Raw genomic sequence first — 25,306 nt, forward strand, 5'->3', positions numbered from 1 at the left:
ACCGGATTCTTAGAGGCAGAATCCATAACTTCAGTCCTTCACAGGGCACAGCTAGCTCTAGACAGTATTTATCGAATATCTACCAATATTCTTTCATCATAAATTGTAAATAGCCTATTTCCTAGTCCTCGATACAAATTGTTGCACTCCCAAATACCTTATTTCATCTCTTGAATCAAACCTTGCCCCGTGTCCACCGTGCGTGGCATTTCCTCTGCGTAAAAATACCCGGTACTCGTTCCGCAGGCAGTAATCGGCACTAAACACGCTACATCCGCAAAGGTAAGGAATAGCCGGATGTTTAACCCCAAAAGTATAGAATCCGATTGCGATCGTCTCGAGTATCCCTTAGGGGACGCACAGTGATTTTGACTTATTGAGAATTTAAGCAGATCGGTGGGGATGGTTTTGATTCTCTGTACACTTCAGCGAGCAAGAAATAATAGCAAGGGTTCTTTGCGTTAGTTACACTGGGTAGTTATATACCATGCGCGAAAAACCATTAGTATTGAACAACAATAAAATATCGAACCATTCAACCAAAACGAATAACTCCCTAGTAATGATATAAACCCCTAACGATCCACTCCCATTCAAACCGACACATGCGCCGAACTCCCCTGCACCGCCTCATCCTCCTTCTCCCCCTCGCCCTCCCTCCTCCCCTCATAACCATGACCATGATCCTGCAGCTCCCCCGGAAACACAAACTTGGAACTCCTCCACGGCTTCACCTTCATCACATACATCGTATCGATCTCCTCCAGCGTGCGCCCCCTCCCCTCCACAACAGCCACATAGACCAAGCCCGCCGCAAGAAACAAACACCCCGCAAACACATACCCCAGGCGGAAGTCAATCGCACTCGTGATGAACGGGGTAAAGAACGCCAGGAGAAAATTCCACAGCCAGTTCGACGCCGTGGCCAACGACATCGCGCGCGCCCGATACTCCGACGGATACAGCTCCGCAATGATAGTCCAGGCCTGGGGGCCCCAGGTACTCGCGAACCCGAGGATGAAGAGACACGCGAAGACGACCATCACCACGCCGGGGGTCTTGGTGTTTTCCGGGTGCTCGTGGTCGAGCAGGAAGTGGCCGACGGAGGCGAAGACCATGAAGCAGATGAACATCCACAGGGCGCCGGCGATGAGGGAGCGGCGACGCCCGTAGTGGTCGATCAGGTAGAGGCCGAGGAAGGTGGTCCCGAAGTTCACCCCGCCGAGGATCATCTGGGTGACGTAGGAGTTCTGGATGCCGGCGCCACGGAAGATGGTGGTGCCGTAGTAGAAGAAGTAGTTGGCGCCGGTGAGCTGTTGGAGGGCTTGTAGGGCGACGCCGACGGCGACGCGGTAGGCCATGCGCGGGGCGCGGAAGAGGCGGACCCAGGTGATGGGGCCCATGGATTGTTCGTGCTCGAACTTCTCGCGGATTTCGTTGAATTCGAGGGCGAGGGCGCGGTGGTGGGGAGGGACGCCGTAGAGGTTGGAGAGGGTGCGGATGGCGCGGGGGACGTGGCCGTGGCGGTAGTCGTAGCGGGGGCTTTCGGGGAAGAAGGCCATGCCGACGCCGAGGATGAGGGCCCAGAGGTAGGTGATGCCCATGGGGATGCGCCAGGAGGAAGTGTCGGGGTGGTCTTCGGTGCCGAAGTTGATGCAGTTGGCGACGAAGATGCCGAGGGTGATGAAGAGCTGGTACGTGCTGACCAGGGCGCCTCGGATGTGTCGCGGCGCGGACTCGGCTTGATACATGGGGACCAGCAGCGAGAGGGCGCCGACTCCAAGCCCGGCGACCCAGCGGCCCATGGCGACCTGGACCCAGTTTCCGGATGGGCTAGAGATCTGGACGGTGATGCCGATGCAGAGAATGCCGCACCAGCCGGTGATGGACCACTTGCGGCCGATGCGATCGGCGATGGGCGCGGCGATGAGAGCGCCGATTAGGGTGCCAATGGAGAGCTATGTGTGTCAGTCAGGAGACATCATCGGTTGGATATATAGAAAGGGACATGAGAGGGGGATACCAAAGCAACAATCAATCCCGATCTCACGTTCGAGAAGTAGTACGTGCCATCCGATCCCAGCTGCCCGTATCTCTGCAGGAAATCCTTCATCTCCAGGAACCCCGAGATCTGACCGGTGTCATATCCGAAGCAGAAGCCACCCATGGACACAAAGACACCCATCGTCAAGGATCGCCACGTGAGTAGAGGAATGGGCCCGTCAACGACCTCGTCCGGGGCGACTTGGTCCGGGGGTATCTCATCTTGAAAGTGGGCATCCGGCTTAAAGCGAGGCCCTTTAGACCTTGAAAACTTCATCTTCAACCTAGAGTTAGTAATACAGGTTTAGTGCAGCATAGAAGAAACTCTAGCTCGCCTATACCCCGAGAACAACCCATTCCGGCTTTAAATAGTTCGTCGCGAACGATGATGCCATCAACGGAGAGGACCGCCGCTGTCGCATGTGGCGTCAGCTGTACCACCACGCGGTCTGGATGGAGATCAACCGGGGATGGCGACTCGGCGCCGAACTTTATCTGCAGTTTGCGGCCCCGGATTCCGGGGTGTGGGGATCCGGAAACACCGGTTTCCTGTTCCATTCGTGTCACCTGCTAGTGTGACGTCGATCGAGATTGGGATACGAGGTCTGGCGTCATGATTTCAGAATCTGTAGAATGAGTTCAACGAAACGTAGGGCATAGAGGGAGTAGCTCGTGGCATGAAAGTTTGGCACACCGGTCTTGTCGGTGCTAGTTCGTTAACGCCGGAGGGAAAACAGCGTAGAGAAGGAATACAATGAGGTGTTTGAGTTACGCATGTCTATGGTGGGTACTGTGCACAAGGAAATAGAGACCGAAACTTTGTGCCACAAGGGCTGGGCTAGCTACTGGATAGTGTTCAGGATGTTAAGCATACGGCCACGCCAAGATTCGGAGTCATTGATCCCATCTAGAGGATACTGTTTTCGTTGTAGTAAAGAAAGGCCAGTATGCCTTTCCAGGTGCGTGGCGATCTAGTATAATATTTAGCGGTGATCCTCTGGGGGACTGTGATACTCACCACCAAGGAAAGAGTCCTTATTGCTGGTTCGGACGGCAGTTCCATATGGAGCTATCGAGTCAGCATACTCCAACCACAAGGCTAACAAAGAACAGTGATAACATACCAATCAACGGAATATTAACACCTATCTGTCCGACATTAACTCGACGCTGAAACGTGTTCGCATGCTTTCCACTCGTCGTGAAGATCGAGCATCCGTTTCCATCTGTAATCTTAGCGTCTATCCTTCACATCAGACGTATTCACTTACATTTATTATGATTGATCAGCTCAATCGCCTCGTCGAGCGTATCAACCTCCATGCAGATCAGCACTGGCCCAAAGATCTCACTCTGGTAGCACTCCATATACGTTTCCACTCCGGTGAGAATCGTCGGCCCCATGAAATTCCCATGTGGATAGTCAGGCACCTGCACATCGCGACCATCCAGCAGAACAGAGGCCCTCTCTTCAACCGCCCGCTGAATGATCCCGCTGACGCGCTTCTTGGCCGCCTCGTCAATTAACGGCCCGATCTTCGACTCCTGGTCCCCACCACACCCAACGACCATCGACTGTGCCAGTTCGATCAGCTTGGGGATCCATTCTCGCGTGCTGCCCACGAACACTGCAACGCTCAACGCCATGCATCGCTGACCTGCAGCACCAAATGCACTCCCCGCAATGGCGAACAAAGTCGGCATCATGTTCGCGTCTTCGAGAACCACACCGTGATTCTTCCCGCCGCATTCGGCCTGGACGCGTTTACCTAAGGCTCTGGCGGTATCGTGCACTTGCTTGGCTGCGGCCTCGGAGCCGACAAAGTTGATGGCTTGAACGGACGGTTGGCTGATCAGTTGATTTGCCGTTGACGGTCCGCCATGGATAACATTGAAGACACCCGGCGGGAAGCCCGTTCTGAGGAATGCCTCTGCCAGAAGCGAGGAGGTGGTGGGTGTTCGCTCAGATGGTTTGAGAATGGTCGTGTTGCCTGTGATCAGAGCATACGGTAGCGACCAGAGCGGAATCATGAACGGGAAACTAAACGGGGTGATTGTCATGCAGACACCCTATTACTCGGTCAGTCTGCAGCATGAAGTGAAAGGGCATGATACTCACGATGGGCTCGTAGAACGTTTGCAGCAAGGTGACGTCGTTACCTAAGTACATTCCCGCCATCTCAGGACCAACCGAGCATGCGGCGTGGATACAATCCAGTCCCCGGAATACCTCTGCATCTGCATCTGCGAGGGTTTTGCCGACCTCTCGAGATAGACACGTTACCTATAGGTAGCCACCGTTAGCTACTCTACCTTCCTCGAGATGGAAGCAGACCACGCACGATATCAGGAGACATCTCTCTCAAAACATCAATTAATCTCAGAAGGTGCTCCCTTCGCGTTTGAAACCCCAACGCCGCCCATTCCGGCTGAGCATCTTCCGCCGCATCAACTGCGGTCTGGATCTCCGAGAGTGTACTCGTCGGCACTCTACAGAGTAATCGCTGCGAGACCTACAACTCCGTCAGAACCGACTCCCACAAACCCAATTATAGCTGCAGTCCGAATAAATCAAACCTACCGGATCCAGCACACTCCCCCAATCCCTCGCCCTCGACATGACGCGCCTATTGCTAACAAACAAATGCGTGACCGTCGGCGGCGGAGGCGGCGATTCTTCCAGATCCGGAGAATGTCGAACACAGTCCGAGCCCACCGGTTCCTCAATTTCAGTCACCGGCTCAAGTTCATCGTCAGAGTCCGCTTTCGATCGACCGGGTCGATCGCACCCGTCGTCTGATCGGCGCGCATGGCTTGAGATTAGCGTATCGTCGCTGCTATTAGGCGATACGCTGAAAAAGGGCGTGAATCTGACGCGTCTGGACGTGGCGGCCGGTGCTTTGGGCATTTCCAGTTATCGCAGGCAGATATCGACGGGGGGATGGCTATCTCCATGATTGTTGATTGCGAGGTTGAGGCTTATCGCGTCTCTTTTTGCGGGGAACGATAAGGGGTGGGGTATTACGTAAGGGGTGATAAGCAGAGAGTGTGTTCTGATTGGTTGCTTGGATTCAATTCACTAGAAACATCTACCTTAAGAGAAAGTAGGGACTCCGGAGTAACGTTGGGGTAGATAGAAGAGTGGATTGTCGCTGAAGCACTCATTACTCACTATCGTACCAATGATTGGGCTCAAAGCGGGATTTTATTTCTAAGATTCATAGTATACTTTTGGACAACCCGGTGCCCGAAAACATGGCGGATCCATAATAAATATATCATGTCTTGATTGCAACATATCGGCAAATGTTATACATCATACATTACACTCAGAAGCAACACCGTATAGGAATGGATCTTAATTGCGGGCGTCTACACGTTTGGAAGATTCCCAAAACATGTATTTCTATTCGACGTCAAACACCGAGGACGCATATCGCCCTTGTCCCCGTACTTGCGGGTACTATGATATATCTTGAAATACCAGGGACATAAAGAGAATTATAACATATCCTTTAGGGATGCATATTCGGCCTAAGGAGATATGTCGAGCTCTGAAACGTATATCAAACCAGAGAACTTGTTATCTCAAGACATACTTCTATCAGCCCGTAGACCGACCAGCAGAACAATCCTCCAAAAGCCCAGCATACGCAGCCAACGCCTTCCCAATCCTGCTCACAACATCCCAAACAGCCTCGCCACTCAAAAGCTTCGCCCACACCCTAACGATCCGCGCACAGAGATCCTCCCTATCCAAGCTAAACTCACCCCCCGGATCCGCCTCCGCCACCAAATCCTTAATATAACCCAGCAACCTAACTTCCTCCTCGTCCAGCGTTCTCCCACCCTCGCCACCATCCAACACAGCCCTCAACCACCGACTAACAATAAAAGCACACTCAAGCGCACACAGCGCATGCTGCAACGACCACGTAAATGCCTGCGTCCTGGCCACAATATTCACCCCGATTTTAACCGGGATGCTCAGCGCATGCGCAGAGTAGAGGACCGCACGCGTGATTCTCGGGCTCGGAGCTAGCGGCGGACTGGTGTGCATGCGTGCTGCGATTTCACGTGGGTCATGGGTCGTCAGGGCACGGTAGGGCCCGAGATTCACATTCAGCCGGATATAGGCCATGCGGAGGAGGGCGGTGGAGTTGAACGAGATCGGACCTCTGGTGCTGCCGGGGCCGAGGAAGGATTCCGGATCGCGGTACCATGCGGATTGCCAGTTTTGGAGGGCGACTTCGACCTCTGTGATGTCTCTTTGCGGGAGGGGTGGGTTTTGCTGTGAGGATAAGGATCCGAAGATCTTGGTTTTCCAGGTCTCGCGAAGGAAGTAGATGTGTTGGATTAGGGCTAGGATTAGAGTGTAGCCGCCTAGAGAGGAGTAGGTGATTTCGTGGTGAGTGTGGTGGCGGTGAGTTGGGGCGGAGAAAAGAGATGAGAAGGAGGATTGGAAGAGAAAGGATTCAGGTAGGGGTTGAGTGGATTTGCGTCGGGTTTCGATCCAGTCAGTCTCGCAGGGGGCTTCCCAGTCTGCTTCTCGAGATGGGAGGTGGAGGTCGAGTTCCGAGTTGAGAATCGGCGGTGGAGTGTCATAGACTATAGTGTGGAAAACGAAAAAGCAATAGATAATAGCGATGGTCCTGTTGAAGGCCTCTACTTGGATCCATTGTTGCCAGGAATTATTGCTGTCTTGAAAGCGAGGCTGTAGATCCAGAAGTTTTTCCTCTCGGATATAATTGGTGAGGGTATTTTGGAGACCAACAGCCTCGTTGAAGATAGCCTCTGAATTACCCCAGGTTGCCATGGCCATTAAGATAAGAAGTGTTTGTGCGAGGGAAAGCCGGGTGAACTGATTATCGGGGGTTTGATTTCCGCTCCACCCTGATAGAGTGTCTGTCGCGGAGAATAATCGTTCCCGTTGCAAGGCCTTTCGGTGACGTAGACGTTCCTGGGCTATGGCCAAGGACGATCTATAGAACATAATTGCATTGCCGTGATCGAAGGCCGACTGCGCCCCGATTGTCGCCACGGCCAATAGTAACTCAACCGGGCATTTGGTGGGTGAGAATGTTGGTATATGTAAGAATGGTAGATGCCGGTGGAATCCAGAGAAATAAGTCGCGATATAGCGAGTCAGCGTGTGGCGCGAGGGGAGAACAAAATTTGAGGGCAGCACGGGTAGGAAAGACTGGATCTCAGCCAAAAGATGATTCCAAATGTCCTGCGTGATCTTCCAGGGCTCTTGACTGGCCCTGGCAGATTGAGCTGGTTCGAATGAAGGGAATGTTGACGTAAATTCATCAAGTAACGGTGTTGATCCCTCAGGGCTTGGGGTGTTTGGTAGAACGGAATGGGATTCAAAGGAATCGAAAAGAGGAATGGGTGAAAACTGCAAAGTCGGTTGATCAAACAGAAAGGTTGACATGTTGCTTTCATGTGGCATTGCCATGCTATCAATGAATTGAGCGAAATCACCAAAGGTACCAGTCGATTGAGCGCAGTGTGGTTCCTGATCGAACGCAATTTGTGGCGTGGAATCGGAACAAGATATATTTGGGGTCTCTAAACGGCAGTTTATCGAAGGATTGCTATGGAACAGACATTTATGACGCGCCAGGAGGTCCCTAATGCGTCTCAGCTTAACATTTCAAGTCTCGTATTGATTAGACAATTACCTTCGAGTAAACCCTGCCGAACACGCCGTGCAGATAAAAGGCTTTTCTTTAGTATCTGGTAAGTGTTAATACATGACTGGCTATCAGGATGAGTTATTCGACATACGCAATCGTTCGTGCCGGTGTAAATGCTCCTTCCGTTGAAAAGCCCTGGCACAAAACTGACACTGGAATGACTTTTTCTGAATCTTCGAATCTGGCGAGGACTGATTTAAAATGGATACATTATCCACGGCTTGTCGCTCCTCATCAGCCGGCATATGTCTGTTCTTCTTTCTTGGTGGCATCTTTGTCAGTTTCGCACCGGGTTAAGGTAGGATGAAGCCGAAGCTGGTCCATGGAAAGGTAATCCACCCGCACCGCTAAGTCATACACTTACCAATGACAACCTCCGCAACTAAGCGAGTTCACGTAAGCAATTACCGCCGAAAGATTTTGATTGGTGAATTCAAAGTCAATTTAATTTAAGACGTCCATACTTTTGGTGAGTCATGGTAAGACTGCTTTTTTCTATGGCTATTGGCTATCTACTTCGGCTGCGGTAGGTAAACGCTCATCTCGAACCCGTTTGTAAAAGGCAGGGTCATATTCTGGAACCCATTCTCAGGCGAACGTAAGAATGCCAGCAGATCTGCGTATCCCTTCGCTCCAGAGATCGTGTTATCTGTCAGAACAACTGCTCCGTGTCGAAGACGAGGAAGAACCGTCTTGAGGGTCGGAAGTGCAAGTGCGGACCAGACTAGAATATTTCTGTTAGTACATCATCTTCACACTGTAGTGAACCGCCAACTTACTATCTAGAAGGAGCAAGTCCACTTCCGGCAGCCCTTCCTTCAACGTCTCAAGAAGGTCCCCCTCACGGAGGTCGATTTGCTGCTCAACGGTCGCACCACACTGTGCCCAGTACTTGCGCGCGATAGCTGCCTTCTCTGTTTCCTTTTCCGTGGCGATCACAGTCCCGGACTTGCCAGTCGCCGCGGTCGTTTTAGCCACAGCTAAAGCAAGGTAGATAGTGCTGACACCGAAGCTGGTTCCTGCTTCGACAACATTGGTGGCGCCCATGGCGTTGATCAACTGGTAGGTGAATTGACATTTATCCTCGTCGAGAGCGATAAACTTATCCAGCATAAGCTGGTCGAATTGATCTCTGGGATTTTCAGCTGGGCTTTTGTCTTCTAAGTCGCCGAGGATTTTGGAGGAGAAGACTTTGCCCGTTGTGGAGAGGACAGCTTCTTGTTCGAGAGACTTTTTGTGAAGTTCGGACAGGAGCTGCAGGATGTGCGCGGGGGCATCAACGGGTGTAGGGGTTGACATTATTCAATCGGGTGCGAAGATCAAGAGTTGAGGCTCAATGATTATTGTTAAAGCTGGTGAGCAGTGATTCTTCCAGGGTTATATACTCGCAGCTTCTTAAGATGACATGACATTTGTGCTGCTGCGAATGTGGGGAATGGATTCTTGGCATTTTGGAGAAAGGGATTGACTTTAGCCGGGCGACTAGGGAGTCCTATACTGCTATCCTACTTTCTACTTCTTCCTTTCTCCCTTCTTTTGATCGTGGATTTCGCCTCTCTCTTTCACCAAATCCGAGATAAAATCCCCAGTATCTCCCCCTATCTTCCCAAAACCGTCCACTACCCCCTGTCGATCCCCGGGCCTCATCTCCTGACTCATTTTAAACTTCCCCTCGATCTTAGTAACCTTGATCTCAATTCCCACAATATTCCGTTTCATCAACGCGAGATACGGTCCAGGTGCATCTGACACTTTCCATGGCTTCAGCCGTGCCCCGTTGCCGTCCCCAGTATGCCCCACAATCGACCTCTCAGCATGCTCAGACAGATCATGGATCTGCTTCGCTAGAAATGCGCCAGCGTCCGGGGACTTCGAGTCATAGTAGAGCGAAAGTTTGCCGTAGACCTGAACAGCCGTGTAATTCCACGTGGGTACGACCTTGCCCGTGGCCGGTTTGGTTTCGGTGTAGAACTTGGGCGTAACGTAGTGGTCGTGTTTGCCGTTGAAGACGACCAAAACCTCGTCGTCCAGGTCCAGGATGCTTGGGGGTTTGTTGTCGACTCCTTCGATCAGGGCCTGGGCCTGAGGGTTCTTCTTTGCGATGTGGGCGCGGAGCCGGGGTTCCGATGCGTTGGAGTCGTCATGGGCGTCGAGAACGAATGGGACGTGGGTGCATTGCAGGTAGGAATGTTGGGAAGAGTTGATGCCCGTGATTAGCATTCCCAGTGGGTTTTCGCGGATGAACTGGAGGAGGACATCGCGGTCAGTTTCGGCGTGGACGCTTGGAAGGAACATGTTGGATGATGAACTGAGAGGTGATACTAGTCCAACGACAGCTGAGTGTTTATTGATTGTTTATGTATTCGTGATGGAGGAAGGTTTAAACACCGGATGAGCCAATACTCTATAGTCTAAGGTCTAGATCCTGCGTGATAAAACTTTCATAGTGATGGCGAATTTTTAAATCGGGGTAAAATGAAAACTTTTCATAATGTCGCTCTTGCGCACCACATAGAGCAAGCACTACTAATTGAGGGAATATTAAATCCGAGACTGAAGGGTGGGAACCATCGCAGCCGCGCACTATATTGGGAATAGGATTGTTCGGGGTTCAAAAAGGTACCCTGGTACCACGACGTTTACAGATCCACCGCCACGGATCAATCCACCTCTTGCTAATCACGGTCAAATACCGACACAATGCGAAGCCTACATCGGTATGAAGATATAGACAAGCCTCAGCTACATGGTGGGAATGGAGTCGTAGCTACCCTCTGATTCTTCGTTTTCTCTCATTCAGCATCTGCATCCTTTCCGACCTTGCATTGCTATCTTCAGCACCATGGCCAACCAATCACCGCTAAAAATCGCCATCCTGATCAACACCCCTCCGGGCAACGAATTCCGGCACGATGTACGAAATTCATACACCGAAATATTCAGAATCATGGCCCCAAAAGCTCACTTGAGGTTCTTCGACCCCGTGTTTGCAAATGAATTCCCTGATCCCAAAATGAACCCTTACGACTTCCTAGTTCTCAGCGGTGGCAAAGCCGATGCTTCCTCCGAAGAGCCGTGGGTCCTCGGCGTTCTTCACTTTGTTCGAAGAACAGTATGCGAGACTACAAAGACAAAGCTTTTAGGCATCTGCTGGGGTCATCAGGCAATTGCACGAGCCTTGGGTGGGGAGGTTCAACCAGTGCCAACGGGCCCAATAGTAAGAGATCCCCTCCACCCTACCCATTCACATGTATTCGGAATATATCTAACTTCGCTGATAAAACCAGGCAGCCGTTCAAGATATCCGGTTGACCTATGCGGGACGAAAGTTCTTTGGCTATGCTGCTGAAGCGGGATATTATGTGAGTAGATGATGGCACTCTCGCTGATTAGTCCTATCCATATTAATTAAATATCTAGACAGCTCCCGAGTTTCATATCCGTGAGGCCGCAAAACCAGCTCCGGGGTTCATCCACTTAGCAGAGAACCATGAGTGCTTTTTGAACGCGACCGGTACAGTCTTGACCTTTCAGGCGCACCCCGAGGTTCAAAGTGGACTTGCTAGGAAGATGTTGTTGGAGGAAGACGACGTGTACAATGGAAACTCCACCAAGGAGCAACTGGAGGAGGAGCTTAGAAAGCTGATGCAGCCCACGGATGGAATTCGGCTTATGGAGAGGGTTGTTCAATGGATCAGGGAATAAGATATCTAGTTTCTCTAGAGGTAGTAATTTCAAGAGGGCTTAAAAATGATCGAGGTTGACGTAGTACTCCATAACTAAAATGGGGATTTTTAGGTGCGGTAGGGCGATGTTGATGCTTGGCATTTTGGAGAGAAGATTCTGCAACATGCCAGTTAGAATGACTCAATCGTGGCAATCATCCATTCACAATATTTCCTGTACTTCTCCAGAATGCCAAGATCATCTCACCGGGTCCGGGCGATCGGCAGCTCCACCACGCCAGACCCAAAGAAGTGCGCGAGAGCGATGCGTACCAACGGGGAGGTTCATTCCAACTCCGATGGCCCACTTACTCCCGAGTATACCATGGTCATGATACCTACGGAGTAGTTCTTATCCTTCAGAGCACAGTTTTATGTGGCAGTACAAACTGAGTATATAAAATCGATTGTCGTCGGTCTTCATATTCATGTGCGGGTATGCTATCTCAGTTTCAACATGTCTTCTTCAGCTGGAATCGAAAGATTAGGTGCAGGTTCACCAACCAATGAACAAACCTCCCATGGTCTTACGGAGAAGACACCACCAGATGGAGTACTTAATCAAAGACAGGAGAAGCCCTCGAACAGGTATGCGAACCCAATGGCGCATCCACGATCGAATGCCACGTGAACTAGGAACTAACAATAGCAGGCGCAAACTGATTATCATCATCGCCGCGTTCATGCTCAACTTCTCTGGCTGTGGGCTTCTCTTCTCTTTTGGCATCTTCCAATCACTATATGAAAATATGTCACTGGAGGAGAATAACCCATTCAGCGGAGCTTCATCAGCCCAAATTACTTTGATCGGTAGCATCGCTGCAGCCTTGATGAAGCTGGGTGCTCCCTACGTCGTTGCATGGTCGAAATACTATAACCCACAGCCGGTAGTTTGCGTAAGCGGTCTACTCTATGGGATTGCCAGTGTCCTTGCCAGCTTCGGAACACAGCTGTGGCACTTCCAGCTCACACAGGGTCTTTTGATCGGCATCGCGACATGCCTCTCCTTCATGCCCTCCATGGCCGTCCCGCCGAGCTGGTTTGGAAAGTATCGTGGTCTGAACATGGGCGTCATCTCTTCCGGGACCGGAATTGGTGGCCTGGTGTGGTCTCCTGTAGTGAGCGCTTGCCTGCAGACCATGGGATTTCGAAACACCTTGCGACTTACTGGCTGTATCTGCACTGTTCTCATCTGTGCCTCTGGGGCCGTTCTCAGCTGGGAACCGACCATGATGGCGCAGCTCCACGAAGAGAACCAAAAGCTGTCTTGGATCTCTGGCCTATTTGTTGTTCCTCTCCCCCCTCGGAACATCGTCATGACCCGCAAATTCCTAGCCCAGTGTCTCAACGCGACCTTTCAAAGTGCCGCCTATTATACTCCGATCTTCTACATCTCTGCATACTGCAAGACCCTCGGCTACAACGACACAGACGGCTCCAACTTCACCGCACTGAGCAACGCCTGCAACGCAATCGGCAAGATTGTAGTTGGGTTCGTGGCCGACAAAATCGGGCGCCTGGACTCGTTCTTCCTCACCACGGTCTTGAGCTCTGTGTCGACGGCTGGGCTCTGGGTTCCGAGCACCGTGCTGGGATCTACCGATATTGCTTCCGGAAAGGGAGCCTTCGTCGGATTTACCGTGCTTTATGGTCTGTTCGCCAGTGCGTATATTGGCCTGTTCTCGCCGGCATTGGTGGAGCTCTTTGGGATGGCTAATATGCCACACATCACGGGCATCATGTACATGCTGCAGGGCGCTGCTGGCTTGGTAGGGACGCCTGTTGCTGGTGTTTTGGTACAGTCGACAGGTGGGGAGATGTTGCCGGATAGCTACTTGTATATGGCGGTGTTTACAGGAGCGTTGATGGTGGCTTCCGCTGTGACTGTATTCTGGGTGCGGATGGAAAAGATGTGGGAGCGACTTGGTGGCTCATTGAAGTGGCATTGGAAGTTATAGATTCTTTGACAGTCCGCCTTTACCTCCGTCTCAAAGCGCAACTTACCGCGCATGTGGAGAGTGAGAAGAGCTTAATGGGATAAATGAGGGTAATATAGTCATTATTCAGATGTGGTACTTGATTACCAGGGCTAACGTCTGTGGAGCTTGTGCGACATTAACTGGGAGGCAGAAATAGTCCAAGGCAGCCACTAGACCCAAAGCTGAGCTGCGCCTGGAACACATCCAACTGAGCTCAAGTGTGCAGATCATTGTGATCTCATAAGCAATAATTCACAAAGAAGATCACCCGGGCACATGACCACCTGCCGAAAGCGGGGAAATATACTCCCGTGAGGGGGTGGCACTATCGCCAGCAGTCATAAAGGTGGCATCTGCAATATCACTGACCCTATAACTGATAAGCCTTGCAAGAGCGGGCTCTTCGATAAACATATCATTGCTGGGGTTCTATCAGCCCAGTCGGTGCAGGTGGTACGATAAGCTTAATCAATGATCGTATCTTATCAGTCATCTAATCGGACCCTACCGTTCAGCGCAGATCGACGAGACACTGAATTATTTGCTCCTTCCCTGAGCTCTAAAATCCAGGAATCTCTCTGAAATTGGCTGCTCTTGATCTTTTCTTTGATTCTAGTGCTCCGATCTTGAACAATTCCTCAAACCCTCTATCCATAACCACCACTTCCAACCAACCCCGACCATGGAACTATCCAACGGCGTGAACCACAAGAAGCCCGTTCCGTCGATTGACCGAATCGCCGTCCTCGAGCAAGATGCACCACTTCTCAGTCTAATGACAAGAATCCGAGACGAGAGTACCTCGCACCGCGACTTTTGTGCCGCGGTGGATAGAATCGCCCAGCGGTTAATCACACTAGGTTAGATACATTTCATCGCAATGCCGTCCCATGCTAACAGGTAAAGCACTTAACCATGTCCCCGTGGATTCTCATACTATTACAACGCCAACAGGCGCGACCTATCCGGGAGTCCAATATACCAAAGGCGTATGCGGAGTGAGCGTTCTACGGGCGGGTGCTAGTATGGAGCACGCGCTGCGAAATACGTGGATGTACGATTTCCCTTACTCAATTTCTTTCCCTCTTATGCGTGCTAAACTTCATGACCAGGGGACCACTCACCTTCGGACACATCCTGATCCAACGAGACGAACGAACCAGTAAAGCACAGTTATATTACTCCAAACTACCACCGCATATTAAGGACGATGGTAAGTCCAACACTATCAACGAATGCAAACCAGCCTATCTGACAAATCAGTCGTCTTACTCCTGGAACCGATGCTCGCAACAGGGGGGTCGGTAGTCAAGGCCGTCGAATCGCTCACGGGGTTCGGCGTGCCCGAAGAGTCCATTGTTCTGGTTAACGTGGTCGCTTCGAAGAAAGGGCTTGATGTTGTGTCTACGAGATTCCCTGAGCTGAAGATTGTATCGGCAGCTGTGGACTCAGAGCTGACGGCTGAGAAGTAAGTGCTTTTGAGTCAGAATTCTGAGCTATTTGCTAACTTGCTCCGTGAAGTTACATTAGCCCTGGGGTGGGTGACTTTGGGGATCGGTACTATGGTACTTAGGGGTTTTGTTTGGGAGCGTTTACTCTGATGTCTTATGTGGGTGTTGGGTTCTGGTTCGGTGATATTGGATGTCATTTCTATTAAGCATATTGCTCTATTGGTTAAGGTTCTGTAGTGTTCATATCAAGTGTTTTGTGTTTATATCGTGTTCGGATAATTCGTATCAGGTGTTCATACTATAAATCTAGAATTGACAGATGATATCTCTTTAGTTACACAATTCACCCTAGCAGCTAACGATGACTCCAAAAAATTTCATTCAGATTTACGTCCTATTTCCCGCAATCAACTGTTATCTATTCTTTCACGCACGACTTTCAACGTGAAATTATGGAAAAGCTACTGTTTCTACAAGCCAAATAACACTTGACTTGTAAACTGCGTCGGAATTCTAATTTAGGTTAAAAGATTTCAATTACTATTGACTCTAACAAATACACATCTAATCAAAAAGCCGTCCCAAACAGCCTATCACCAATATCTCCCACCCCCGGCTCAATATACCCCTTATCATCCAACCCCGGATCCACCGCGCCGACCACAAACTGCGTCGACTCCGGCCACACATTCGCCGCACGATCGAGACCAACCGGCGTCGACAACAACGACAAGAACGTAACCTTATCAATTCCCCACTCCCTAGAACCAAACCAAGCAATTAGCATCCCCAAACTCACCCCAAGAAAGACATAGAACAATGGAAAAGAACTCACTTCAAAATATCCACCACCGCACCCGCCGTACCCCCCGTCGCGATCAACGGATCCAGCACAATCGCCTGCTTAATATGGTCTGGCTTTTGCGGCAACTTGTTATAGTACTCGACCGGCTGGAGCGACGATTCGTCACGGAAGATGCCCATGTGGTAGACGGCGGTCTTTACCTCGGAGGGGACATTCTTCATGAAGCCCTCGAACATGGCGAGCCCGGAACGCAGGACCACGATGATCGCGAGGGTTTCGTCGTTGGGGGCCTTGAGGGTGGTGTTTTGGGCGATTGTGGACGAGGCTTCGTGGACTAGGGACCGGACGGAGGAGGGGTTGAGAGTGCGGTCGCGGAGTTTGTCGAGGAGGGAGGTGAAGGTGGGGTCTTGAAGTTTTTGGACGTTGGGGGGGTAGGAGATGGTCATTTTGGGATTGATTTTGTATTGCTTGGTGAAGTGGTGATGAGGATGAAGGTGAAAGGATGATGGTTGATGAATGCTTCGATGTTTGGATCAGGACAATTGGGGATACATATATCTGTGAACCATGAGAAGCCCAATCCGTTGTTATTCTGTGTTCGCTATTTACATCTACTATCTATACAGATTGCCCAGGTAATCAGATAAGATAGGTCTATCTCTCAACCTCCATCGATAAGCCTCGGGCCACCTAAAACGGAAAGGCTTGGCACCTGCAGCTGGCCGCGTCTACCAAATCAGACGCCTTCGACCTGCATGCAACCCCTCATTGTCGATTTGTTGTCAACCTCATCTCGACCTGGAGCTTCTCTTCATCCTTCGCATCCTTCCAAATTTCAAGCGCTGCTACCATCGCTGAAACCAAACACCCACCATGACAGACACAATCCCGTACCTTCTCAGCCTAAAGGCCGTGCGAGAACGAGCACAGATCGTGTTCAAGAATGCGGAGCAAGGCAAGCTGAGCAACTTCGACTACCACCCCGAGAAGCTCGATGCGGCCGCCAAATATGTGATGGATATTATCGAGGTGAGAAATGCTTTAAATATCGACCTGGAAATCCACTAACAGGTCTCCTGGACAGAGAGACTTCGGACCAGACAAATACCACCTCATCCCCCCGCACGGTCGCTGGCAGCATTTCGAAGTCGGTGGAGTACCCAGGATCGCAGATTTGATCGAGCGATGGGAGACACAGGGATACGACGATGCAGAGAAGGTGCGAAGTCTGCTCGATCTGTTCTTTGTGTCGGTTCTCCTGGACGCTGGGGCGGGTGATCACTGGCGCTTCCGCGAGGAGAAGACCGGACAGGTATATAACAGAAGTGAGGGGATTGCTGTCGCGTCGCTGTATATGTTTTTGGACGGGGTGTTTGCAAACAAGGATTCTTCGCGGAAGGATGTTGTGCATGGTAAGTCCAGTACCTTTGTTATTGGATGGTGGGCTAATGAGAGGTGGTAGGGGAGGCGCTGGAGAAAATCACCCCGGAGGAGCTATCTCGCGGTTTCCAAGTCGATGAAAGCAATCCCTTGCTTGGAGTGAATGCACGAACGGAACTCATTCAACGACTAGGAGCATCGTTGCGTAATCTGTCCGATATCTTTGGTCCAGAGGGCCGTCCAGGTCGACTCTTTGGTAAATATTCATTTCTAACCCTTTCAGATATCTGTCTAACATCACGTAGACTATCTACAATCCCAGAACAAAGGAAGTCTCGATTACACCCAGCTCTGGAACGCCCTGCAAACAACCCTCATCCCAATCTGGCCGTCCGATCGAACTCGCATTGACGGAAAGCCCATCGGAGATGCATGGCCTTTGAAAGTCCTCGCAGACAACGCCTCCACCAGCACGGGCGGCATCCAGCCATTCCACAAACTCACTCAGTGGCTCGCATACTCGCTGATGGTCCCATTCCAGCGTCTCCTATCGGTGAAATGGACCAATGCCGAGCTCGGCACCGGTCTCCCAGAGTACCGAAATGGCGGAATGTTCGTTGACATGGGGGTTCTCACGCTGAAGCCCGATACGTTGCAGCAGGGATTGAAGACCTCCGGGACTAGTTTGCCTTGCTACGGGGCTAGTAGTGATGAGATCGTGGAGTGGCGCGCCATGACGGTTGCTCTGCTGGATGAATTGCATAAGCGCATCTTGTCGAGTGGTCGGTTTGGTGAGACGAAGTTGACTCTGCCGCAGATGCTGGAGGCAGGGTCTTGGAAGGCGGGACGGGAGTTGGCTGCTGAGAAGAGGCCGGAGAGTAGGTGCAGTCCGATCCTGAATTCGGGAGATGGTACATTGTTTTAGATAGTTATGTCTAGCGTTAGTCTCTGGCTATAAGGGCAAAATGCAAATGGCACATTTTCAAAACATATCATTGACTCCTAGGTCAACACAATATTGACTTCTTAGCTCAAAGGGATACCCTAAATGCGATGCTTCTTCTGTGCACTCGTTATTCGAGGCGTAATTCCACAACATAGAGATCATACACACTTCCTATCCACCCTACACCTTCAAGGTTGCAAGATAAGATAAGATTAGATGAGATAGGAAGATAAGCCAGATAACTCCGGATCCGCCGTGTTATCTCCGCCCCTCAACCAGCTTTATCTACCAAGGATTTCCCCCGTGTTGCTTATGTTCTGGTCCAGATAGTTCAGCTAATCTCCAGGTCCCTCTAGCGCACGATGACAGATGATAGGTGCCCGGCACATCCGCAGCTGCCGTCCAGATTGCAAGCAAGGGCTTATCAGTGTATCTGGTGACTTGGTGGAAGCGACCGTGGAATAGTTAGGTATATAATTGTGATGCCCACCGGTTAAGAAGGACTAATATTGTGTTTTCATATTCTCTATATCCGTGTGCATTCCATTTACACACTCTTCACCCTTCGAGATGACCGGCACAATAAACCCTCCCAACCCAGTAATGGAGCATTACTCCAACCGCATCGTCGTACGCTATCCCTCACCCCACCACCCCCTCCCTATCTCCTGAAATCCCACTAACACTCCCAGCTCACAACCTACCCCAACCAAAGCGTCGCCAACCCGATCCCTCTAACATGGGGCGCCGCTACACCCACGGAGCGCGGTCCCGTGATCGTCTCACGCTCGAAAAACACCCTCAGCAAGCGCAACGCGATCGGCGCCCACGGCGGCAGCTACGCGATCTACGGCGCGCTGGCCATCGCCTCGGGGGCGCTTGACCCAGACTTCCGGCCCAACTTCCTCAACACGCAGCCGACGTTCAACTTCCCGCCGCAGGCCGCATGGGGGGACAAAACGAAGATCGTCTCCATGGACCCGTTCGGCCACGACATCGTCAAGCACTACAGCCATCACATCGAAGCTGGGCTGGACGTCCGCCCAACCATCGCGGTGACGCGCGCCACGATGCGCGTCTCGGAGGTCAGCGAAGCGATCAAGCTCGGCCGGCTACCTATCGACGGGAACATCGTGCTGAACGGACAGGGCGACGTGCGCGTGACAAAAGTAGCCGTCGAGCCGGTGTGGTATCTGCCCGGGGTAGCGGCGCGGTTTGGCGTGGACGAGGTGCTGCTGCGACGGGCGCTGTTCGAGCACACGGGCGGCAACTATCCGGAGCTGATCACGCGGCCAGATATGAAGGTGTTTTTGCCGCCGATCGGCGGGCTCACGGTGTATATCTTCGGGCCGCCGGAGAAGGTGTCGGATCCGAATATAAAACTGGCGCTGCGGATCCACGACGAGTGCAACGGGTCGGATGTGTTCCAGTCGGATATCTGTACGTGTCGACCGTATCTGGTGTTTGGGATCGAGGAGGCAATCAAGGAGGCGCAGAACGGCGGGTCCGGGGTGGTGATTTATTTCCGGAAGGAAGGGCGCGCGCTGGGTGAGGTGGTTAAGTATTTGGTGTATAACTCGCGGAAGCGTGGCGGTGATACGGCGGATCAGTATTTCCAGCGGACGGAGAATATTGCGGGCACGAAGGATGTGAGTTCTCTTTTTTGTTGGTTTTATTTCTTGGAGGGGGTGGTGGCTAATGGGGTATAGATGCGCTTCCAAGCCCTGATGCCGGATATTCTGCACTGGTTGGGGATCACCAAGGTGGATCGCATGCTTTCCATGTCGAACATGAAGCATGATGCTATTGTGGAGCAGGGGATTCCGATTCTCGAGCGGATTCCAATCCCGGATGGTGAGTTCTATCCATCGATGGCTTGGAGTGGTACTGACAGAGTTAGAAATGATTCCTGAGGATTCGAGGGTGGAAATCGATGCGAAGATCCACTCGGGCTATTTCACAACGGGGAAGCAGTTTACTGAGGAGGAGTTAAAGCAAGTGAAGGGTCGTGGGTGGGATGCATGGGAGGATGTTACGGTAAGCTTTCTTTGATTGTATGAGATGTAGTTGACTGACTTGTGTTGTAGCACTGAGCGCATGAGAAATGGAAACAAGGGATTAGATTTGGGCTTTATTCGAAGTAAATTTGTACTTGACATGAATAAGAACTTATATCACATAAAGACTCTCCTAATTCTTTTGGCATCAAAGTAAATAAGACTGCGATACAGGCACATACTCTACTACAGAGCCACCATTCCACCTTCACCAGAGTCCCTAAGAATGAAAGCACCCGCAGAACGCGATGACACATCCCAGCACCCCTTCTATTGGTTAAACATACCAGGTAGATACTCGCGATTCTACATCCAAGTTCTCTGACTGGCTCGCAGAGTCTATCTTTGCAAGACAAACCAACCGGTCCGAAAGTTAGATGTAAGCCTAAATGTAATTGATTCTTCGTTGTTCAAGCCGAAAGACATATTCATTGAGCTTCAGCCATCTCATGTTATGTTTCTGCCCCTACCTATCAGATTCTCTCTAATAGCTTTAATGTCCCCCTCATCCAGACCACAACAACTCCTCACATACCCCTCAACACTACCATACCTACACCTCATAAACTCCAACGTCGCTCTCAGACTCGATTCCCTGAACCTGATCAGCACTGTCACACCAATAAACCCCACAGCAAGAACACAGGACACATACCTAACACTAAAAATATTCCTCACCTCCTCCACCCCAAACACCCCCGGCTCCTTCCTCCACAGAATCCCCTCCAACGCAGGTCTCCAGTCCTTCAGACCCTGTTCCGACAGACAGTAATCCATCTCAATCGTCGCATCGTCCACGCCCACAAGAGTCAATATCACGGCCGCCAGGATCCCCGTCCTGTCTCGCCCCAGGGTACAGTGGAACAAGCAGCCCGAGTAGCCATCGCGGAGATGGAGCAGGATAGGACGGAACGCGTCCCCGCCGGCGGTTAGGATGTCGCGGTATTCTTTTCTGAAGCCCTGGTACAGTCAGCATGTTAGTCCTATCCATGTTCCCTTACCTCCCTTCTTGAAACGAGGTGGGCCGGACATACAATCTCCCCCATCGCATAACTCTCACACCTCGACTTCGTGCTCTTGCCTGCACCCTGAGCGACACCCCGAGATGAAAACACAGGCGCTGCGACCCTCCTTATCCCCGCGACCTCCGTCACCCTCATCGAGGAATCATGCGTATCGCTCTCCCCTGTGGATCGGAGGTCGAAGATAGTCGAGATACCGAGTTTGCGCAAGACATCTGCTCCGGCGGGGGTGATGCTTCCTGGCTGGGCGCTGCGGAAGAGCTTTGAGTGCTTTATGCGCCCATGACGGGTTGGTAGACCGCCGAGGTCTCGGATGTTGTGCACCCCGGGGACGGTGAGGAGGCGAGATGGGGTGGGGGGTGGATGGTCGAGGAGTTTGGTCGGGAGGAGGAGGTCAAGTTTGAGGATGAGGGTTGGTTTCATATTGAGGTATTGATTTAGTACATTTGGTTAAGTTGATTGATGGCCGTATAGTAGGTGTGGAGGAGAGGATAGAATACTATATGTTTGGTAGGACATATCCCGATACAGATCATATGAACTAGGAATCTAGAAACAAACAGGTCAGGAACCGGTTAAACCCATTACATGCCAAGGCTAAGGCTGCTGTCTATCTGGGTAGTATTCGAGACCCCGAATCCCGAATCTATCGACATGGCTATCTAACACGTTTATGTCACACATAAGGATCAAACAATCCAACAAGATCTCTATCTATTGAATGGAACACCTATAGCCCTCCCAATTCCGTGGATAGCATATTCAGTAGACAAGAAACAGCATCGAGACTAGAAAGCAGCAACCCCAGAAGAAGGCGATTTCGCGAAGGACGGAAATGAAGTCCATATTGTTTTCTGTAGACAGACGTCGAAAGAAAGCGTTCTAGAAAATGGAGTTTTGTGGGCCGAAGATAGATGAGAGGACTTCGAGGTTCCCGGAAGCATGGATAGAAATTGTGGTTATGTATGTAGATGTATGAGGACGCGTCCTAATCTTGAATTTCTAGTTTGATTTCTTTCTTGTCGAGAATCAACAAAAGAGGAGAGGTATAGTAGAATCGAGCTTTACTTTCGCAAAATGCCCGGGGAAAGGGGATTAAAGTATCGGAGAAGGCATAAAGGGCGTCCACCGTCACAATTTGGGTTTCGGGATTAGTGACTTCTGAACTCTGCGTGATGAGGGATTTTCCAGCCCTCACGAGGACCTGGTTCCATGGAATGGCATCTGTCATTACTTGTTCCTAGCCAGAACTTTCTTTCAACTGGTAATTCTGGGCGCATTCTCCGAAGAGATTTAGGAAGTTGGTCGTTGTAGTAAGCTATATCCATGTAGAGAAATGTTGACATGACATGACGTGACAGATAACCTCGTGAGAACATTAACACTAATGACTGGATAGTTATAGATTAATTCCATAACAATGTTTCAGGCTGCCGATAACTTCGCAGTCGACTTGAAAGCCGTTTCCACATCGCTCAGTCGAAAGCCTGGTGCTCGGCCTAGTATAATCATGTTTTTCAGAAGCACTGTCAAATTAGCATAGGCCCAAGATGATCCGGGTGAGAAACTCACAGCGAAAGAAGCCCTCCACATTGAGGGTCAAATCGCTAGTCCGCGATCTCACTGACGTTCCATCACCGATGTGAAACTTCCTAGGCACCACACTCTCCTCATGCGCATCCACATCCATAACACCCTCATCCACCCCCTCGGACGCTTTCGCAACAGCACCCGACCCAGACGCATAGACACACGAAGGACCATCCAGCGCCAGCCCCTTCTCCTCCAAATACCCCTGCACATCATGACAATCGAGCCATATACCATGCAACCCCAGGGCCTTGAGCAGCGCATCTCTCTCCTCACTCGCCTCATCGACCTTATCATCCCTCGCGCCCGAAAACGGCATCACGCTCAGAATCCTCCTCGGAAGACGCATATTCTCCGGATAGACTGGCACCCCGTTCTGTTTTCGGGGGTAATGCGTTCCCGCGCCCCCGATGCAGTAGAACGGTGCGGCCGCTATATCCAACGATTCCTGCGCCCCCGACCGCACGAGACACTCTAGATACGGGCGCATTTTGTCCGTGTAGCGGACGCAGGGGACGAGTCTGAAGATGCGGTAGAAGTCCTGCGCGTTGGCGTGTGGATCGATGAATATGCGCCAGGTATATTCGAGACAGTAGCGGTGGAGGCGTCGCGAGAAGTCGGTCTCGTGGAGGCTGTGCGTGTGTGCGGAGCTGCCGGGGAGAGGCTTCTCGATGTGTCGCAGGTGGTAGGAGTATAGAGGATGGCAGAACCGGACGGGTCGGTGTCTTTCGTGAGAGGTTGGGAGGTGGGAGTTGGGGTCTTGCTGGTCCTCGGGGTTGATCATGTAGCCGAATGTGACTGGGTCAGGGTCGGTAGTCGTGGTGGGATAGAGTGGATGGTTTGTTGCGTGGATGTCTTCTGTACGGGTCCAGTGTTGGTCACTTCTCGGGGTGCTACTCTGTACCTGGGCGATTGTCTCGTTGAGCCTGTCGAATAGATATGGATGGGTGACGTGCAGATCGGACTGGATGGCCATTTCGTGGAAGTCGGCGAGAGACGAGGATATTCGCTCCACGGTATCTTGCAGCTCCGAGACCCGATTTCTCATATCGCGGAACATTGTCTCTTTCTTCTGGCGGTAGGTTCGTTGTGCGTGTCGAACCTGAGTGCGACGGTCCTGATTTCGTCAGACTCTATCATCCTATTTATTAGGAAAGACTACATACATGAGACGCTGTGTCTGTTGTCGACGGCGACATCCTCGGTCGCCCACGCTTACTCACTCGATTAGAAGTCATAGGCGTCGATCGATGAACGAAGCTTTCCCTGCTAATAACCTCCACACTCGCGTCCGGTCGAGATTGGAGCTCAGGATTCGGCAAAATGCGCCCCGGCAGATAATATCGCGCCGAGAGGGTTCGCGCCAAATCATGATCGGCCATGTTGGCTTCAGGAAATTAGCAATTCCTGACACTGGAATAACAGACCGAGTAACCGGAATACAACGACAAACGATGAGAATATCAGCGGGGAGAAGAATCAATCGCAGGTGGGGGCATATAACATGTCAGACGCAAAAAGATCCCTCGGCTCGATTGTGATCAGATAATCTTTGCCGATCCTCGGCTCACGCATTTTGCCAATTGGCCACTCTCTTGCGTGGTTCGCGCTAAGAACGCCCCTATCGCTTCGAATCACGCCATGATCTCTGGAATTCTATTTAGCCGGCTGGTTCCATATCGGCCCAGTCCCGTCTTGGGTTTCCGTCGAGTACTTCGTGCAACTCCCAACCGAGATGCTGTGCGGCCCGATCACGCTGTCTGCGTTGTTCGATTAGTGGATTGTGGATTTGGGCGGTTGCATGATCATGTGGGACAATCTCCTTACGCATGAAGGTAGTAGTCCACAGTCTTCAGCATTCTCGTCGGGGCGTCCTCGTTTAAACACATACCGCAAGTCAAAGCTAGCAAAGACCTGTTTCTGAGGCTGTTCGTCGACCTGCTCTCTCGCCGATAATTTCCGGTCGACCATGGCCTGTTTCAAAGATAAGTCTCGGGATAAATGCCCTTCTCCAAAAGGTGCGAGACCACGTATAGCCCTTTCTGGTCCAATGTCATGGCGCGAGACTAGATCTCATACGGCTGGTAGGGCTTATCTCTCGCTTCAAGACAATGCACCCCTCCCAGAGCAATACTTGTGGAATCTGGAGCAGGAAATATCGAGATACAAGGACCAAAAAGGACTCCGCAGAGGTTTGCTCTGGAAATATCGAACACGTGGAGTTGTGGATGTTAGTCGCAATCACTCTGAGGCGATCGTTTGAAGTTTGAACTAATGACGGCAGAAACAGACAGTCGGGGGTTAGCGAACTAAATGACGTAGGAGCGATGTACAATCGTGCGATAATCAGGTGAAAAATCAAATCCTTGTCGTCAGTGCTATCGGAATTCGATTGATTGCTGAACGTACATGCCACATCAGGGTAGGGTCTTGTATGCCGTCAAGAGAATCATCAGGACCAGCACTCCCAGACCCGTCGAATCATGCATGGCGGTGAATCTATTCTGAATTTCTTCGAATGATCTACTCCATAATATGACGATCCACGACGATCAATAGTTCAGTTCGAGTCCGACCGATGATCAATTCCAGCTTATTTATTCCCG

At 51.2% G+C, this 25,306-nt stretch overlaps 13 protein-coding genes across 13 annotated transcripts; 5 read left to right on the forward strand and 8 right to left on the reverse strand.

The window, feature by feature from the left end:
- Positions 1-578: 578 nt before the first annotated feature.
- Positions 579-2,386, reverse strand: P170DRAFT_383732 (sugar porter family MFS transporter). The gene is made up of 2 exons (XM_024845655.1): positions 2,024-2,386; positions 579-1,958 (listed from the first exon to the last, which is right to left on the reverse strand). Exons 1-2 carry the CDS (start codon positions 2,318-2,320, stop codon positions 594-596), a joined length of 1,662 nt encoding a protein of 553 aa, XP_024704423.1. The 5' UTR covers positions 2,321-2,386; the 3' UTR covers positions 579-593.
- A 468-nt stretch (positions 2,387-2,854) lies between these two features.
- P170DRAFT_464642 (methylmalonate-semialdehyde dehydrogenase) lies at positions 2,855-4,994 on the reverse strand. The gene is made up of 7 exons (XM_024852266.1): positions 4,625-4,994; positions 4,386-4,556; positions 4,163-4,327; positions 3,315-4,113; positions 3,168-3,269; positions 3,062-3,112; positions 2,855-3,014 (listed from the first exon to the last, which is right to left on the reverse strand). The coding sequence occupies exons 1-7, from the start codon at positions 4,949-4,951 to the stop codon at positions 2,938-2,940; spliced, it is 1,692 nt and encodes a 563-aa protein (XP_024704424.1). The 5' UTR covers positions 4,952-4,994; the 3' UTR covers positions 2,855-2,937.
- Positions 4,995-5,647: 653 nt separating this feature from the next.
- On the reverse strand, positions 5,648-7,772 carry P170DRAFT_455869 (uncharacterized protein; the record flags this gene model as incomplete). The annotated part of the gene is made up of 2 exons (XM_024851572.1): positions 7,731-7,772; positions 5,648-7,679 (listed from the first exon to the last, which is right to left on the reverse strand). The coding sequence occupies exon 2, from the start codon at positions 7,502-7,504 to the stop codon at positions 5,648-5,650; it is 1,857 nt and encodes a 618-aa protein (XP_024704425.1). The 5' UTR covers positions 7,505-7,679; positions 7,731-7,772.
- Positions 7,773-8,232: 460 nt separating this feature from the next.
- P170DRAFT_436757 (O-methyltransferase) lies at positions 8,233-9,114 on the reverse strand. The gene is made up of 2 exons (XM_024849217.1): positions 8,535-9,114; positions 8,233-8,482 (listed from the first exon to the last, which is right to left on the reverse strand). Exons 1-2 carry the CDS (start codon positions 9,042-9,044, stop codon positions 8,258-8,260), a joined length of 735 nt encoding a protein of 244 aa, XP_024704426.1. The 5' UTR covers positions 9,045-9,114; the 3' UTR covers positions 8,233-8,257.
- Positions 9,115-9,257: 143 nt separating this feature from the next.
- P170DRAFT_475441 (FMN-binding negative transcriptional regulator) lies at positions 9,258-10,040 on the reverse strand (the record flags this gene model as incomplete). The annotated part of the gene is made up of 1 exon (XM_024853260.1): positions 9,258-10,040. The coding sequence occupies one exon, from the start codon at positions 10,038-10,040 to the stop codon at positions 9,258-9,260; it is 783 nt and encodes a 260-aa protein (XP_024704427.1).
- A 547-nt stretch (positions 10,041-10,587) lies between these two features.
- Positions 10,588-11,450, forward strand: P170DRAFT_358547 (copper/iron-regulated glutamine amidotransferase; the record flags this gene model as incomplete). The annotated part of the gene is made up of 3 exons (XM_024844302.1): positions 10,588-10,962; positions 11,033-11,107; positions 11,166-11,450. The coding sequence occupies 3 exons, from the start codon at positions 10,588-10,590 to the stop codon at positions 11,448-11,450; spliced, it is 735 nt and encodes a 244-aa protein (XP_024704428.1).
- Positions 11,451-12,090: 640 nt separating this feature from the next.
- On the forward strand, positions 12,091-13,428 carry P170DRAFT_357209 (putative MFS monocarboxylate transporter; the record flags this gene model as incomplete). Its single annotated transcript, XM_024844206.1, has 1 exon — positions 12,091-13,428. One exon carries the CDS (start codon positions 12,091-12,093, stop codon positions 13,426-13,428), a length of 1,338 nt encoding a protein of 445 aa, XP_024704429.1.
- A 703-nt stretch (positions 13,429-14,131) lies between these two features.
- P170DRAFT_475444 (uracil phosphoribosyltransferase) lies at positions 14,132-15,022 on the forward strand (the record flags this gene model as incomplete). Its single annotated transcript, XM_024853261.1, has 5 exons — positions 14,132-14,309; positions 14,356-14,503; positions 14,562-14,662; positions 14,713-14,917; positions 14,971-15,022. The coding sequence occupies 5 exons, from the start codon at positions 14,132-14,134 to the stop codon at positions 15,020-15,022; spliced, it is 684 nt and encodes a 227-aa protein (XP_024704430.1).
- A 423-nt stretch (positions 15,023-15,445) lies between these two features.
- Positions 15,446-16,249, reverse strand: P170DRAFT_455871 (uracil phosphoribosyltransferase). The gene is made up of 2 exons (XM_024851573.1): positions 15,736-16,249; positions 15,446-15,661 (listed from the first exon to the last, which is right to left on the reverse strand). Exons 1-2 carry the CDS (start codon positions 16,149-16,151, stop codon positions 15,469-15,471), a joined length of 609 nt encoding a protein of 202 aa, XP_024704431.1. The 5' UTR covers positions 16,152-16,249; the 3' UTR covers positions 15,446-15,468.
- Positions 16,250-16,492: 243 nt separating this feature from the next.
- Positions 16,493-18,061, forward strand: P170DRAFT_383747 (URC4/urg3 family protein). The gene is made up of 4 exons (XM_024845656.1): positions 16,493-16,734; positions 16,790-17,117; positions 17,168-17,341; positions 17,391-18,061. The coding sequence occupies exons 1-4, from the start codon at positions 16,579-16,581 to the stop codon at positions 18,008-18,010; spliced, it is 1,278 nt and encodes a 425-aa protein (XP_024704432.1). The 5' UTR covers positions 16,493-16,578; the 3' UTR covers positions 18,011-18,061.
- A 321-nt stretch (positions 18,062-18,382) lies between these two features.
- On the forward strand, positions 18,383-20,200 carry P170DRAFT_455873 (uracil-regulated protein 1). The gene is made up of 5 exons (XM_024851574.1): positions 18,383-18,661; positions 18,724-19,680; positions 19,741-19,885; positions 19,932-20,068; positions 20,119-20,200. Exons 1-5 carry the CDS (start codon positions 18,602-18,604, stop codon positions 20,122-20,124), a joined length of 1,305 nt encoding a protein of 434 aa, XP_024704433.1. The 5' UTR covers positions 18,383-18,601; the 3' UTR covers positions 20,125-20,200.
- A 441-nt stretch (positions 20,201-20,641) lies between these two features.
- Positions 20,642-21,533, reverse strand: P170DRAFT_426103 (tyrosine-protein phosphatase; the record flags this gene model as incomplete). Its single annotated transcript, XM_024847693.1, has 3 exons — positions 20,642-20,699; positions 20,744-21,048; positions 21,123-21,533. 3 exons carry the CDS (start codon positions 21,531-21,533, stop codon positions 20,642-20,644), a joined length of 774 nt encoding a protein of 257 aa, XP_024704434.1.
- Positions 21,534-22,442: 909 nt separating this feature from the next.
- P170DRAFT_408131 (bZIP transcription factor) lies at positions 22,443-24,179 on the reverse strand. The gene is made up of 3 exons (XM_024846715.1): positions 23,867-24,179; positions 22,683-23,817; positions 22,443-22,636 (listed from the first exon to the last, which is right to left on the reverse strand). Exons 1-3 carry the CDS (start codon positions 24,080-24,082, stop codon positions 22,536-22,538), a joined length of 1,452 nt encoding a protein of 483 aa, XP_024704435.1. The 5' UTR covers positions 24,083-24,179; the 3' UTR covers positions 22,443-22,535.
- Positions 24,180-25,306: the final 1,127 nt, after the last annotated feature.

Source organism: Aspergillus steynii (genome assembly GCF_002849105.1).
Source record: "Aspergillus steynii IBT 23096 chromosome Unknown P170scaffold_4, whole genome shotgun sequence".
NCBI lineage: Eukaryota > Fungi > Ascomycota > Eurotiomycetes > Eurotiales > Aspergillaceae > Aspergillus > Aspergillus steynii.

Bases quoted from the DNA above. Each gene is read 5' to 3' on its own strand.
- P170DRAFT_455871 (XM_024851573.1), bottom strand. From the start codon at position 16,151: ATGACCATCTCCTACCCCCCCAACGTCCAAAAACTTCAAGACCCCACC. The intron at 15,662-15,735 runs GTGAGTTCTTTT...GTTTGGTTCTAG, and splicing joins GCGGTGGTGGATATTTTGAA to GGAGTGGGGAATTGATAAGG.
- P170DRAFT_455873 (XM_024851574.1), top strand. From the start codon at position 18,602: ATGACCGGCACAATAAACCCTCCCAACCCAGTAATGGAGCATTACTCC. The intron at 18,662-18,723 runs GTACGCTATCCC...TAACACTCCCAG, and splicing joins ATTACTCCAACCGCATCGTC to CTCACAACCTACCCCAACCA. The intron at 19,886-19,931 runs GTGAGTTCTATC...TGACAGAGTTAG, and splicing joins GCGGATTCCAATCCCGGATG to AAATGATTCCTGAGGATTCG.
- P170DRAFT_383747 (XM_024845656.1), top strand. From the start codon at position 16,579: ATGACAGACACAATCCCGTACCTTCTCAGCCTAAAGGCCGTGCGAGAA. The intron at 16,735-16,789 runs GTGAGAAATGCT...TCTCCTGGACAG, and splicing joins ATGTGATGGATATTATCGAG to AGAGACTTCGGACCAGACAA. The intron at 17,342-17,390 runs GTAAATATTCAT...AACATCACGTAG, and splicing joins CCGTCCAGGTCGACTCTTTG to ACTATCTACAATCCCAGAAC.
- P170DRAFT_383732 (XM_024845655.1), bottom strand. From the start codon at position 2,320: ATGAAGTTTTCAAGGTCTAAAGGGCCTCGCTTTAAGCCGGATGCCCAC. The intron at 1,959-2,023 runs GTATCCCCCTCT...TGACACACATAG, and splicing joins CGGGATTGATTGTTGCTTTG to CTCTCCATTGGCACCCTAAT.
- P170DRAFT_436757 (XM_024849217.1), bottom strand. From the start codon at position 9,044: ATGTCAACCCCTACACCCGTTGATGCCCCCGCGCACATCCTGCAGCTC. The intron at 8,483-8,534 runs CTTCTAGATAGT...TGATGTACTAAC, and splicing joins TGCCGGAAGTGGACTTGCTC to AGAAATATTCTAGTCTGGTC.
- P170DRAFT_408131 (XM_024846715.1), bottom strand. From the start codon at position 24,082: ATGGCCGATCATGATTTGGCGCGAACCCTCTCGGCGCGATATTATCTG. The intron at 23,818-23,866 runs GTATGTAGTCTT...TGACGAAATCAG, and splicing joins CAACAGACACAGCGTCTCAT to GACCGTCGCACTCAGGTTCG. The intron at 22,637-22,682 runs GTGAGTTTCTCA...CTAATTTGACAG, and splicing joins TGTGGAGGGCTTCTTTCGCT to TGCTTCTGAAAAACATGATT.
- P170DRAFT_464642 (XM_024852266.1), bottom strand. From the start codon at position 4,951: ATGCCCAAAGCACCGGCCGCCACGTCCAGACGCGTCAGATTCACGCCC. The intron at 4,114-4,162 runs GTGAGTATCATG...ACCGAGTAATAG, and splicing joins AAACGTTCTACGAGCCCATC to GGTGTCTGCATGACAATCAC. The intron at 3,015-3,061 runs GTGAGTATCACA...ATATTATACTAG, and splicing joins TAAGGACTCTTTCCTTGGTG to ATCGCCACGCACCTGGAAAG.